Below are 16,088 nucleotides of genomic sequence, written 5' to 3' on the forward strand. Positions count from 1 at the left end.
GTGCAGGATATATATATATATATATATTTATAAATTTTTAAAAGAATATATATACATATATATGAATATATGAATATAAGAATTAAAAATAAAATACAAAAATTCATTTTAAAGAGGATCAAAACTGAAACCATAATTCTTAATTATAATTTTATCAAAAATTTATCATTTTCCTATTCTTATAAATTTTAATAGAATTGCGAATTTGATTTCATAACACTTTGAAGAAAAAGAAAATTAAATTGGAAATATTGTGAAAATAATATTGAAATTTCATCCATTTCAAATTTCGCATAATAAAATTTAAAATAAAACTATATAAAATTAATAAAAATAAAAAAAAATAACTGCTTTTGATTAAATTAAAAAAACTAACAAATTTTCTTTAAAGTATAAATAAAAAAAAAACAACAGAAAGTGAAAAATTAACAAAAAAAAGAACTACTTTTGGAAAATGATCATGAATTTTCTTATTGTTTTTTCCCCGTTTAAAAATTTTTTATTAATGGCTGAACAAAAAAACAAGAAAATTTCTTAAATATTAGATACCTACAAAATCACGTAATCACTCAAAAAGTTTGCATGATATTTTTTTTCTTTTTTTTTCTATAATAAGGAATATTTATGATTTATATTTAAATTTATGTGCATATAATATTAATATGAATAGAAATTTGTATATATATATACTTAAATATGTACTTAAGTAGTCATTTCAATAATGATAATGAGAAAAAAGAAAATTTTATCATAAAAATATAATATTATTTAAAAAAAAAAATTAAGTGAAAATCCCAACGTTTCTTTTTTTTTTATTTGTCTTATTCTATACTTTCCAATTTGATGTTTGTTTTTGTTGTTTCCTTTAGTTTTTCTTTGGTTTTTTTTTTTGGAAGTGGAAAAAACAGATAGAATAAAATGATACATCTACATTTATATATATATAATTATATATATAATTATATATTAATGTAGATAGATATATACCGTAAATAGAAGCAAATAACATTTTGTATTATACATAAAAAGTAATATTATACACGATATATACATGCACATGTACATCATATGTATATTAAAAATTGTATAAATAATTTATATAAGTTATAGAATTATTTTTAAAATTATTGAAAAAAGTTTGTATAACAGTTTTGTATAACAGTTTTTATATAACAGTATCAGTATAATACTTTCCATTTTCTTTTTCAAATTTCCATATGAATTATCCTTTTTTTTCTTCATTAATTTTTTATATAATAATTTTAATTCTTTTCTCTGTGTTACTATTTTGTAAAATGTATTTTAATAGACCAAATTCATTATGTACATACCTTTTAAATTAAATTGTGAAACTAAAATTCATTAAATAATTGTAAATAATTTTTTTTTTATGTTCCATATAATAATTAATTTCTTTTTATTATAATTTTCGCATATAACTTTAAAATAATGCCATACTGTTATATAAGTTATGATATAACGGTTTAATTTAATTTTATGGGGCAAGGAAATTATATTTTATTAAAACAAAATCTAATTTATAATATAAAAATAATTTGATTTTCATAAAATATTTTCTTATGAATTATATTATTATTAATGTCGATCATAAATGAAGCTTTGCCGGACATTCAATTATATAAGAAACGAGAGAGAGAAAAAAAAGAATTTATTGCAAAAAGAAATTTCCAGAGTAGCAAAATTTCAATATAAAACTGATTATACTAATACATTTTGGACAATATTACATAATTCAAAGCACAGAAAAAATCAGTTTACATTTAAATAAACCGTACATGAATGAAAAAAAGTGTACTCTTATGTTAAAGGGTACCATGTTTATTTAAATATCAATTCCTCTTAAAATCCATTTCAAATATTTGAAATATTTAATACTTAAATAAAAAATTTTTAATTTTTCAAAATTAGTTTAATTTAACATTGTTCATTTTTAAGATTTTAAAGAAAATAAAATGATGAAAAGTTTTTTTTTCTTTCTTTTTTATCAATGATAAAAAAAGACGAATACATTTATTTGTTTGTATGTATGAGTAAATATGTAGTTAGTATAATTCCATACGTTCGTATTTGTGTATGTGTGTGTTGCTATCAAAAATAATATTATAACACACATATACACAAACTTTTAATATTTTACTTTTTTTATCTGTACTTTATTGTTGTTTTCTTTTTGTTTTTCTAATGTATGCGTGGGAGAATAAACTATATACTTATTATTGTAATGTGTACATTTATGTATTTATATGTGTATTAAATAATACCAAATATAATATTTATGCTTATCATAAAAAACTATAAATATATTTTATACATTTATGTTTATATAATATAAGTGTAAATGGATATATATCAGGTGTTTAAATGTGTCTGTAATATAATATTATATTTTACTTTTCAAAATGGCTGCGCGGTTTTACACCGATTTTTTCTTATATTTTAATAAATTTTTAATATGAAATATTTAAAAATTATATTGTGATAATTTGTTTAATTAAAAAAAAAATTCATATAATTTATTATAGTTAAAGAATTTTAAAATTTAAATAGTCATTTGACTTTAAAATTTAACTGAAAAAATTTTTTTTTTAGTTTTTTCCTCTTATACTTTCTTATTTGGAAAATAAAATAATTTTATAAAATTATTTTACGAAAAAATATTAATTAATAGTTTTTCTCTTATATTTTGGAATATTGTGGAAATTATGTAGATCATAAAAAACTAAGAAAATATATTTAAAATCAAAATTGAAAAAATTTTAAATATAAAATTTAACTGTTATAATTTATTACTTTTTGACAGAACAAATACATATACAAATTGGTACATGTCAGTTGTAAAATGTATAAAAGTTGTCAAAATTTTTTTAACTGTGAAAAAAATGGAATTCTTTGGTGAAAATTTTAAAATATGTTAAATAAAATTATAAAATTAATAATTTATTTAAATTTTACTTTAAACAAATTTCTATATTATTTATTTAAAAACGAATCTTGAAAATGTTTTTGATATACCATTAGAAAAGTCCCTCTGATATTTAAAAATAATTTGATTTTTATTAATAAATATGAAAGTGAATTGAAATTATTATTAAAGAAAACATAATAGCAAATTTCAAATAATAAAAATTAATGCATAATTAATGCATTGATAGTTATTATTTAATAAAACCAGTGTATTACAAAAAATATTTAATTTTAAATCTGTTTTATTTAAGAATATTGAACTGAAAAATTAATATATTTTCGCACAAGTAACTAGTTATTTAAAAATTAAAAAAAAAAAGAAAGTAAAATATGTAAAGTGTTATACAAATGTTATATAAAACAAAAAAGTAAATTTTCTAAAGAAACCTAATTGCATTTATTTCTATATTTATATATCAGTTTTCAAAATTCAAGGGAAAAAAAATATATAAGAAAAGTAAACAGATATTTGGAATATTTAAAATAAATACCTTTTTTGAAATAAAAAAAAAATATGTTAATTTTACAGAAAAATGAAAATTTTTATTAAATAATTAAAGAAAAACAAGTGAACTGATCAAATTTATAAATGAAATTATTAAAATAATAAAAAATAAAAAAATCAATAGAAGATTACATAAATAAAGAAATTATATACCATCCTGTTCGTTAATTAAAAAATTATGTTATTAATTAGATAATAATTAATTTTATTAATTATGATTAATTAATTAAAATTTTTTTCAGTGTAAAATATGAAATTTGTTTTTGTTCATAAATATTTAAATTTCATTTTGCCTTCTATTTTGGCAGAATTTAATATAATATAAATTAATAAAAAAAAAAAAAAACAAAAAATTTATATATCTAAATTTTCTAATTTCATATTTTGGATTAATATAGTTGCAAAAATCATTAAAAATTTAATATTAATAAAAAAAAATTGGAATCAAAAAGGATACATATTTAATATTTGTATTTGTTGCATAAAACTGTTTCAAACATTTATAATATAAATACATGTGTACTTCGAATTTTTTTCGTTCCGTAAGAGAAAATGATTACCTGTACTCTACCGGCCGTAAAAAGCGCGAAATCGGTTTAAAATATATTATTATTACATTATAAATTATCGTAACATTATATAAGCTAAGATACATGTATTTTAGAACATAGTTGTTATTTAAAAAAAAAAAAAAACAAAAAGATAATTGTAATAAAGTTAATTTAAAAAATTATTATTGTAGAAAAGGATTAAGCTAACCATAAAACGCACAAATTTTCAACAAGAAAATATTTAAAAAATTAAAAAATAAAAATTATTTTTTTTTTTCAAATATCGAATTAATTTCAATGAAAATTAAAAAGGGCAAATAATTAAATTCGAAAAAAATATCGAAAAGCATAATAATATTATTCTAAAAATTAAAACAAATTGTGCAAATATAAATCAAAATAAATAAAAAAACAAAAAACAAAAATAAAATAAGAACAAATTTTATTTAAAAAAAATGATGATGGGGCCATGAGCCCATCATATCCTCAAATCAATTGGAGTCGCAAGCGCGTCTCAAGCGGGCCTGCACCATGCTAGCACCGCCGAACCCGAGGTCAATATGCGGCCAGGACCCGGGCTGGTCGTGATGGCGCTTGCGTTTATTTCGGGGGCTCGGCGTGGCAGCAGCACCAGTCAAACATCTACGCAGTTATTAACAACAACAGCAACAACAACAACAGGAACAGCAACAACAACATCAACTATATTAACAACAACACAAGGTATAGATACAATTATACCATCGACAACTTCATCAATAATATCAACAATAAGGGATACATCTTCATCATATCCTATACCAACAACTATATCAACTACGTCAACATTCTCTTATCCAACGTCAACATCAACGGGAACAAGAATAAAAAAATTAAATTCAAAAACAACAATTCAAGCAACAACAATTGCAGAAGATATAAAATTTTCTGCAACAACATCAAGAAATTTAGAAACAACAAAAAATTATCATACAACTACTACAATTACATCAGATAACATTGGAAGTAGCAGCAGCAGTAGCAGCAGTAGCAGCAGCAGCAGTAGTAGTAGTAGTAGTAGTAGTAGTGGTAGTGGTAGTAGTAGTAATGAAATTTTTTCAAATAATAATAATTTCAATAATGATGAAGAATTTATAACAAATTATCCAAATAACTATAATTATAATAATAATTATTATAATAATAAATACGATAAAAGCCAAGAGCAAGAGCAACCAAATAATCCATCGAATTATTTTTATAATCCGCCATTTACGCCCAATAACCGTTATTATAATTCAAATAGTTATTATAATAATTTATTTATAAATAATTTATTTGAAGATACAAACTATAATAGCAAAAAATTGGGTTATAATAGTGAATATTTAAATAAAAATACCCATAATAGTAATAATAATAATAATAGCAAGAATAATAAGAAATTAGGTGGTTATACAAAAAGAAAAGAATTAAATAATATTATTGATTACGATAACAGTATCAGTATTGATGCTGCTGACAACAGTATTGATGATAGTAATGTTTTAATAGTTAATGATGGTTATAACAGTGAATTACTTAGTGAAAATAATTATAATGAAAATAATGCTAATATTAATAGCGAAAGTTTATTTAAAGAAAATCATCAACAGCATCAAAAGATTACAAATAATAATAATAATTATAATTTATACTTTAATCAAAATAATCAAAAATTTAATAACGAAGAAGAACAAGAACTGCAAGAACGACAAAACTATAATAACAAAAAACAAGAGCATTTGCAATTGCAAGAGCAGCAACAGCTACAACAAGAACAAGAAAAAGACTTGCAGCAATATAATAACCAGGAGAAGGAAGAAAAACAACAAAAACGAAATAATAATCAAGAATTTAATAAAAACATAAATGATAATAGTAATGACGAACTACAGTTAAAGCAAGAAGAACAGAAACAATATAGTTTAAAAAATTTAATTAAAGAAACTGAAGAAAAACAATTATTATTATCATCGTCATTATTATTAACTGAAGAAGTTAATTATAATCAATATACAAATAATCAAAAAAATAAAGACAATAGTGACGGTGGTGGTGGTCGTGGTGTTGTTGATAATACTGGAAGTGGTAACAGTATTGAATATAATAATATATTTGGTGAAGGTGATAATAATAACGATTTACAAAATAGTATTAGTACAACAGAACAAATTTCGGCGCCTTTGCGACGACTTAATCCTTGGTTATCTGCTTGCGATCTGGAACCAACAAATCAAACACCAGATCTACAGGTACTTATAATAATATTAAATAATTTTTTTTAATATAATATTATAAAGTGTTATAGGATTACAATTTAGAAATGCCTGAATCCTCTTTAACTTAAATTGGTTTGAAACATTGCCGTATTAGATCAGAATTTTGTTGACTATATCTCACAAATTACTGATTTTGCAGTAATAAGATTTCGAAAATATCATAGAAAAATTATAAGATTGTAATGTTAAATATAGTTTAAATTTTAAAGATTGTGTAAGTCTTTATGGTAGTCAAGATCATATTGCAAAGCAAATACATATTTTAGCTGATTTTGAGATTACATAAATTTAGAGCTACAGCCTGTTCCAAAAAAATTGACTCATATTTTTTATTCATAATTAAATTAATAAATTATATCAGATTTATTATTTTTAAGAAAAAGTTACAAGAGAGAGAGAGAGAGAATATTGGATTTTTGTTTTTAAATTTACTTTAAAAAACCCACGAATTTTCTCAGAAAGTTTTGTTTACAAAAACCCTCCATAGAAAATTTTCTTCAGTGCCTTATTGTGTTGCTAGTAGAGCCTGTTAAATGAGTTTAAAAATATATGTGAAAAATATTGTGCGAAAAGTGTCATAATGCACAACTCCGAAGTTGATCTTCTTTTTAAGATCCACTATATTTAGAAAATTGTCATAAAATAAATAATTTTGAAAATATCAGTTAAATAGTAAGTTATATTATATATAACATCATACAAATAAATTGGTTGGAGGCTATTTAGATTAAAATAAAAATATAAAATTATCAACAATATTTTAACTTAAAATGCGTTATCTTTATTTATTTATACACTCATTGTATAGTCCCATTTTTTTAATTGAGTTGAATCCAGTTTATTTTTTAATTAAAATGAGTCTTGACGTATAGATAATTTTAGAAACCCAAAGATTATTTCAATGTAAATGGGAAAACATAAATTTTCAACGTATATGTACACATATAATATAATAGTAAAAATTTTATAAATCAAACCCATGGTTTGTATAACATCGCCCTAAATAAATAATAGAAGAAATAATTGTATAGCTTCCTGAATTTTCATAATTTACAAATTAAAAATGATGGTTTCATGAAAGTTTCTCAAGAGCAGACTTTTATATGAAAGTTTCTCAAAAGCTAGCATGCTTTTTTTGGAGTTTTGTAAACCAACATACAGAATGAAACTGTAGGCGTATTTTCGTGAAATAATTTGCTGAATGCTATTAATTTAATGAATATTATTATAGAGTGCGCTGAATATCATTAATTTAATTACAGATTAATTTCAACTAAGTAGTTTAAAATTTAATGTCATGCAAAAATTAAGGCAATTATTTTAATTTTTTATTTTAATTACTAAACACTTGTGATATCAAAATATGAATGAATTTTTATAAAGTGTTATTATTAATATTATATATTTTGTAAGTGTTATCACAACAATAAATAGAGGTAATAAATCTTTCAACTTAAATTACCTAGATAATGTACAAATTAAAAACCGTAATTATACTCTAATAATTATCTCTTATATAGCTTCATAAATATATTAATTACCAAATTATAAATTTTGAAATATTCATAAAACTTCTGCTATACTAATATACATACATATTACATATTATACCAATACATTTCATGCTAATTAAACAACAATCTCCATGTGATTCATATCGTGTTTGTTTATATATTTTTATGTACATACATATGTAACAAACTATTCTCTTCGTTCAATCAATTGCAATTCACATTGTATACAGATAATATACAGAGTATATAGTATTTATCTAGCTACATATGTATATTTATGTCTCTATTTCAATTATGATGCATATTATACACCTTTGTTTTTACGACTAATGAGATATTCAATTTTCAATTTAAATAGAAAAATTTTTTTTTTTTTAATATTATTCTTTCCTCTTTATAAAATAGCCAATTTAAATCAATAAACTTATAATATACGTAACATTTTTATTATATTGTTTCAATAATGTATACATATGAACATATATATGATTATTATTACACCTTAAATTCTGTATACAAATACACTTATATAATACGAATTAAAATTCTTTTTTTGGTTCACGGAACTCATAATTATTATTTGTTGAATTTGTATTCTGTTCAAAACAATCTCTCTTCGAAAAATTAAAATATGTTCGTCCCACTAAATTTGCAGCTGGACCTTCAACACTTTTTAAACAATTATAAAAAATATCATCACATTTACAATGTAGTTTTGTAAATTGTGATGTATTTGTTATATTAAAACGTGTCTCTTTTCCACGTATTTTAACTGGACAAAAATCATGTGCACGACAGCAACGGTCCAATTCAGATCTCAGACCAAGATCATGATAACTTTTAGCTAAATTACTGCTACCACACCATTTTGTGCCGGGGAAAATTCCGCTTACAATATTTAATGTTTGTTTACTAAAAATTGTATTCTTTTTCTTTTTCAATGGTAAATCTATATTATCACAATGACTTATCAATTCATTCATTTCATCAAAAGTAATTGGTTTTGGTTCATCAATTATTAAACCAGTTAATTTATTAAATGTACTATTATCACTTATTGATACTAATTCACATCCAATTAGTGTATTTTCATCATCCCATTCTGTAAGTGCTGCTGTTCTTTCATGATATTGTACACGTAAATCTGAATCTACGCTAACACGTCTCTCACCGAAATTCTTTTTTGTTGATGATGCAGCTATTGTTGGATTTATTTTCAATAGTGTTGCAAAAATAATTGTTGTGAAACAGAAAGTGAATATTTTATCATGAAATTTTAATTGTGACATTTTAAGTCTTTTTTATTCCTTTTTCCTTTCAAAATTGTCAAAGCGCAATTTAATTTTTGCTAAAATTCGAAATATTTTCTTAAATGTCTGTTTAATGAAATTAACTATGTTGTTATCTACATATATGTAGTTTTGATTATTTTCTAATTTTGGCTTTTTATACTTTTATTTTTTAATTATCACATAATGAGTCATTGGAAAAAAATTAAAATATATACACTGTCCGATCACTTGCTTTGCTATATGATGTTAATGTGTAATGATATGATAATAAGATGCTTTCAATTCAAAGTAATGAATTAAACTGAAATTTTTACCGTATTTGTTGCTCTTTATACGAAAACGTAAAATGAGAAAAAGATTATAATAGTGGTTCTTTTCTTTTATTATTGTTAATCAGTATTTTTAGCGAATATAAAATTGAGTAGAAAAATAATACATAGTGTATTTAATTTGAATGTAAAATTATTCTCAATAATATTATTAATTATCACTCATTTATAAGATGTTTTCTAATTAAACTGTGAACTTTATCAATTAGTTGTTCTCTCTTGTCGTTGAAAAGTTTAACATTATTATGATGCTGAGTAATTTTTGATTTAATATGAAATGAAAAATTTAAATTGGATTTTTGTTTGGATCCAAATTTAAACTTTTTTTGTGAAAAGACCAGAAACTAGCTAATACGTATTTTGATAGCCTGAATTTGTTACTAAAAATTTTTTATTATTATTGTGTATTTCGATTGAATAATGTGATTAAATTTGGTTTGCGAATTAAATTTTGGTTTTTTGTCAGTCAAAAATTAAATATAAAAAATTCCGTCTAATCAGTAAAATATGAACTTTGAACTATTTTTTGTTTTATTGAATTCATTTTACGTTCATATAATGTATGTATTAAAATATCTATATGCAAATTCGCAAAAGCAGTAAAGCAAAATTTTTTCTGAAGTCAGTCTTATTAAAGCGAAACATGTTTTTAATACTCTATTATAAACTGTATTCTATTATAGAGGACACTGTGGTCGCCTGTTTTGATATAAAAGTGAACTGGAAATATTTAATTGATTATATCAAAATTATACGTAGATATGTAAAATCTGTTCAGATCGTACGTTTGAATTAATAATTTGAATTATTTATTTGAATTTTATATGCTTTAACATTTTCATCCCGCTTCCTCTCCCATACAACTTCTATCTATTGATGGATTGAGTGGAAGATAGATATTGAGAGGAAGTGAGATATTCAGAGGAAGAGAGATATTGAGAGGAAGAGAGATCACTTCTATGTTTTGATTGAAGTTGGATTGGAGGGGGAACAAATAAATATGCGATTCAGAAGAAATAATATCTCCACTAATATGTATATGTGGTCAAAATTTCATCTTTTTATTGGTAAAAGGTATTGATTATTGGTTTGCCGATATACCCTTTATAATTTTTAAATTTTGAATTTTGAAGTAAATCTAAATAATAATTTTTTAGCTTATTAAATAATTTTAAGCTTATGAAAAACAAATCCTGTCTAAGAGTGACATTAAATTGAATTTCGGTTTTTTTAACTTTTGAATTCAGAAAGCAATGTCCACAGTCATTTTCTGAATAAATTTTGTTCAAGGTCATTGTCTAAGTAAATTTGCTACTAAAAATATATTCCACTTACCTATACATATATATTTTCATATATACTTGTATTAAAATGTAATATTGCATACGTATAATTATTTGTATATATATACATATAATATTACAAAAAGGATTCCCCTACAAAAAAATTCCCTATTTTTGTTTATAAAATTATATTAATTCTTTTTTCTCAACCACAATTGAACTAAAAAAAAATAACTTTCTTAACTTTGAAATCTATAAGAAAACTTTACACTTTTGCGATTATGCAAAATATATGTAAGTACAGTCGAAGCTAAATAAGAAGTACCGGGTAAGAGGACAACCTCTTTAAATGAAATTATTTTTCTGGTCCCTTAAATTTTCTAACAAAATCGCATTCTATAAGAGGAATTCCCATACATTCTATAGAAGTGCAATAATTTTTTGAAAATTCTGCGCACTAATTCAGTACATTTTTTACTCTATAGAAAAAATGTCTTTACGTTTACCGCTTTAAATGGAGTTTACCTTCTTATAATGGTTCACTGCTATTTGGTTAAAAATTGCTCTTGAAAAATGTTGCTAAGTATTTGTGTGAGTTTTGCTCACAATTTGGTTTTCGTACAATTTCGTTTTTCTAAAATTCTACCAGGTTTCAGAAAAGCCTCTTTAAGCGGAAAAATCAATTTTTTAACAAGTTACGTAATTAGAAAATATTTAATCGCTTTTATGTGGTTAAAATTTTAATTGCTAATATTTTAACAGTTTTAACTTTTCGGCTAATTACTTCTCGATTTACTTAAGTTGTTTAAAATTCAATTAATGAGAATAATTTTCAGCACTTTTCCAAAAAAAAATTTGAAAAAAATTGCTTATTAATTTCACTCTGTCCAAATGTCCTTGGACCCGTAAGGTGGCCGTTAAAATTTACCGTTATCTAAAATACTAACAAATAGATCATTTTGTTTGAAAAAAAGTTTTTTCTCCAATACTACCCCCTCTCAAGTTATCGCCTCACGAAACCTCTAAAATTTGAATTTTTGATACCTTATACGTATTTCCGTAACTGCAAGTTTTTCCAAATTTCTATAAATGCAGAATGCTAAAGGTAATCTCCATGCCATTAAAATATGTAACTTATTTTCTTAACTCACGTAATTAACCCTTAAATTCGAGCATTACATCAACGCGTCTTTAAATTTTTTTGTTTTATTTCAAAGAGTGCGCCCAATCCTCATTCTAAAGGTATGCAATTTTTGAATGTATTCCTATATGAATGAAAGTAATTTTGGTAATGGAGTACATAGTCAGATTGTTTTTAAAAGCAGTATTTTCATTTGTTGAAGGGAGAAGAGTGCTACATTACAAATTATTGGTTTGACCGAACTTTCATTCTTTATTAATTTTCGCGAAGTAAATAAATGATGTTTATTAGGCGTGGAATTCATTCGTTAAGAACATATCAAGAGTTTCATTTTAGAATTATTTAAAATTAATGATGATCGCAAGTATTTAATTTTTCATATACATATCTAGTCATTATTTATAGTTTAGAATGCTTTATGCATTCAAAGTAAAAAAAAATTATTATTAATTAGAAATTAGGGAGATAGTTTAGAAACACTTAAAACATTTTATACTTTGTATAATAATTAAAAATTTTTATGGCATAATAATTTTAATTTCAATGCATAAAATTTCCACCTTTTTTACAATATAATTACCATACTTTATAAACTATTATTTAATGTGACTTTAATATTAAAAATAATTTTTTTGTAATAAAAATCATTGAAATAAATTTTTTAATATAAAATATTTCGGCTTTTTGAAAGTGTAAGCAAAAAAAAAAAATTACAAAATAAAAATCCTTTGAAAAAATTTTTTTATAATTCACAATGGTTTTTTTTTGTCCCATTTTTTTTTTAAACAATAAAATTAGTACTGCGCCTATTAACAGAAATGATTGTAAAATTGTTAAAAGAAAAAACAATAACAATTACTGTAATAATATAAAAAATTTTTTTTCCTCATTTTTTTGTAAAAAATTAAAAAATATTACTTTAGAATCCGAAATATTTTATAGTACAAAGGAATAAATTTTATTATAATTAAATTAATATACATATGTACAAAATATATATGTACATAATATATATGTCTACATGAATATTCAATTCATAAGTATAGTTTAAAAATCCTTTACTTAAACAGAAAAAATTTCTCTCGAGGAATAAAAACAATTTTGGAAATAAAAAATTTATTTTTTATACCCTGCACCTTCCTGAAGAGTATATTAACTCTGGTTCTGTAAAATGTTGCGTTGATCTAGGTATAGCCGTGCGTCTGATTATATGGTAAATCAAAAACGAATAAAATAAACTTCAGTAAGCTTTCACAACTGAAAACTAATGTTAAATATTTCAAAAATTAGTACTCAGGTTTTCGAGGTGGAGGGTGTAATTAAATCGGTTCAGACCGACTGAAACATTTTTATTTGTTTTCTCTTTATTTTTCCATTCTTTAAAATTTTCTGTTTTCTGGTAATTTTATTATTATTGTAGTTTTATAGAATTTTTTTAAAAATTTCACTAAACTAATTAAGAGTATAATATGCATAATATAATATGTATGTATATTATAATTATACATATTTCATAAATATGAAAAAATATAAGGTGTTCCGTTCGCAATGTGATTAATTTCAATTAAAATATGGATTTTAATTATAAATGAAAGATAACAATTCGGATTTCAATTATGATTTCTTAAATTCTTTCTAAATTTTAACTATAATTAAAGTATAGATTTATCAATTTGGTTATATTTGAGTAAATCACCACATCTATAAAGTGGACTTGGAAAATTTTTAGTTTGAGAAATAATGCAATTAAAATAAGACACTTGGTTCTTGAGAAATTACGCTGCCTAAATTTCGGGAATGTCTGAAGTTGTTCAATTAATTTGGAAAATTAAATTGAAAATTTGTAATATGCATAAGTTTTCAATAAGTTGTCTTATTATACCTTTTCCTTTTAGGATTACTTCTTGCAAATAAAAAGTAAGATTAATTATATAGGGCAGTAAAATGAGTCTTAAGAGCAGTAGTAAACTTATGTAAGCACTCAGTGGAAATTAAGCTGTTTCCGAAAAGTGAATGTAAATTGGATTTTGTTCCCAAGTACTAGAATTCTGATTTTAACCACCCTGTTTAAACATAGTATTTTTAATTGCATACATTTATATTTCATTCAATTTATTTATACCTGCATATTGTAAAATATCAAATTAAATTCGAAAAAAATATCCTAGATAATATTTTATCTACATACATAAAATATAATAAATTATATCATAAATATTGTATTACTAGGTAATAATAATTCTTTTAATTATTTCCACAAAATGAAATTAAGGAAACCGAAAACAAAAAATTAAAAGCAGAACAAAAATAACTACTAAATCCTCTTTCACAAAAATATTTAGAGAATTTTATTTTTTGTTTTTTTTTTATTGTTATTATTTAAATTAAATTTATATGTAATTTATATTAAAGTATTACCGATTATATTTTTATAAATAATAATCATGTAGTATGCCTACATACAACTATAACGTGTAATAATTTATTTATTTATTTTTTTTTTATAATTTCAGGTAAGAGATCAAAATCAAGGATACACACAATTAATGTAAAAGTGGTAAAAATTTCATGTAAAAAATTAAAATTTATAAAATAATTATTTTTTTAATTACAACATGGCCAACTGAAGTCCTTGTCTATTTATTTGTTATTTTTTTTCTCCTTTTTTTTTCAATTTAATTAAAATGTTTAAAATGACCTTAAAGAGAAGCTTTTCTTAGTTCACATTTAGGTTTTTCAATACTTTGCTGTTCTTCTTCTTCTCGTATATATACAGGTTAGGTACTTGAATGTTATGTAATGTACTTATGATTCAATTCTTATGAAACATGCGTATTTTCCAATAGAAATACTTATATCTTTATTATTATTTGCAAAATAACACTTGGTACAAGCAAGAGAAAATACTGTCTTTTAAAGCAATTTAAAAGACAGTAGAATTAAAAGAATGTAGTTGACACACATTGTTTAAATTACTTTCGTTCATATACCATTTATTATGTCCATTTATTGCATATATTTATACTTGAGAGATTATTGATGTGGAAAACGAGTTTAGCTATACTGTATCGCACTAGAAAAAGCAAGTCACTACTTCTTCGGATTTGCAGTACTTTAAAAATGTTTGTGGTTTCGTTACAATAAATAGTCAAAAAATATTCTTTTCAAGGCTTTGATGTAAAAATTTTGTTCAAAAGAAATATGTTTACAGTAAACTTGTACACAAAATTTCGGGATTGAGATACAATATTTGTATACAAGATTTCAAGATATTTTTCTCAAAAAATGTAGCAGTTCTGTAAACAGGCACACGGACAGATGAAGGGACAAAAAGTGAAACTAATAAACATTTTTTCTTTCATATTTTTATTTGGAAAAATGCTTAAAAGAATTTCTGTTAAATAATAGAGAATTAGAATTTTTCTCATAGTAGTGTAGGATGCATTGAGTTTGTCAAAAATTAGAGACTTGAAATCTGAAACAATAATGGTTACTTTTATTCATGTCTTTAAAATAAAATGAGGCACTTTGCTTAAGTTTTTGCAAATTAGATTAGAAAGAACTATAGGGGAATATTTATAAGAATTTTAGGAAAATTTCTTACTCTTTTGAATAACCAAATTTTTTAATTTTAATTAAGTAAAGCGTATAACCAAATTGGTAATGAATGTAATAGGTTAAACAATCTTTGGATCTTCATATTATTATAAAGTTAGCAATTACAAAATTTGATTTGCTCACTTATTACAAAATCATTTAGCGTTATTATACATGAAGAAGAGCCCCCATATAATTTCCAATGTATATACTAACGAGGGATGTCATCATGCGAAGCGGTTCCTTCGATCGTGCTCAAGGGAGTTCTCCTCAGATCTGCTTTGGATATAGCGGAATGGGGTTCGTGATATTGCTGTTTTTTTCACTAGACAATGTCTGGACAAATCGGACTACCTTTTGAATAGATTCTGCCAGGACGACAAGGAAACGGCTACACATATATTGTGTGGCTTTTTCTGTTCTGTCTGTCAAGAGGGGCATATAGTTTGGGCGGAACTTTTTCAGTGTTGGGGATCTCACGTCCAACTCCCTGAGCTATATTTCTGGTTATTTATTTAGAACCGGGGTAGGTCAAGTGGGATGTGGGCGGGGCTACATAAACCATGATTGGCTGCGGTGAATTTCATCAAA

At 23.2% G+C, this 16,088-nt stretch overlaps 2 protein-coding genes across 2 annotated transcripts in view; one reads left to right on the forward strand and one right to left on the reverse strand.

Annotated features, from left to right (window-relative positions):
• Positions 1-3,772: 3,772 nt before the first annotated feature.
• Positions 3,773-16,088, forward strand: part of LOC129611059 (protein kinase 4-like) — a 97,541-nt gene continuing 85,225 nt past the window's right edge. The window contains exon 1 of the mRNA XM_055523983.1: positions 3,773-6,314. Coding sequence (XP_055379958.1) covers positions 4,602-6,314 — 1,713 coding nt within the window. The 5' untranslated portion in view covers positions 3,773-4,601. The remainder of the gene's footprint in view (positions 6,315-16,088) is intronic.
• Positions 8,234-9,160, reverse strand: LOC129611060 (uncharacterized). The gene has a single exon (XM_055523984.1). The coding sequence runs from the start codon at positions 9,142-9,144 to the stop codon at positions 8,395-8,397; it is 750 nt and encodes a 249-aa protein (XP_055379959.1). The 5' UTR covers positions 9,145-9,160; the 3' UTR covers positions 8,234-8,394.

Source organism: Condylostylus longicornis, unplaced genomic scaffold (assembly GCF_029603195.1).
Source record: "Condylostylus longicornis isolate FDR11 unplaced genomic scaffold, ASM2960319v2 ptg000048l, whole genome shotgun sequence".
NCBI classification, from domain to species: Eukaryota; Metazoa; Arthropoda; class Insecta; order Diptera; family Dolichopodidae; genus Condylostylus; species Condylostylus longicornis.

What these genes read in the sequence shown, in the direction of transcription:
- LOC129611060 (XM_055523984.1), bottom strand. Translation starts at nt 9,144, where the DNA reads ATGTCACAATTAAAATTTCATGATAAAATATTCACTTTCTGTTTCACA.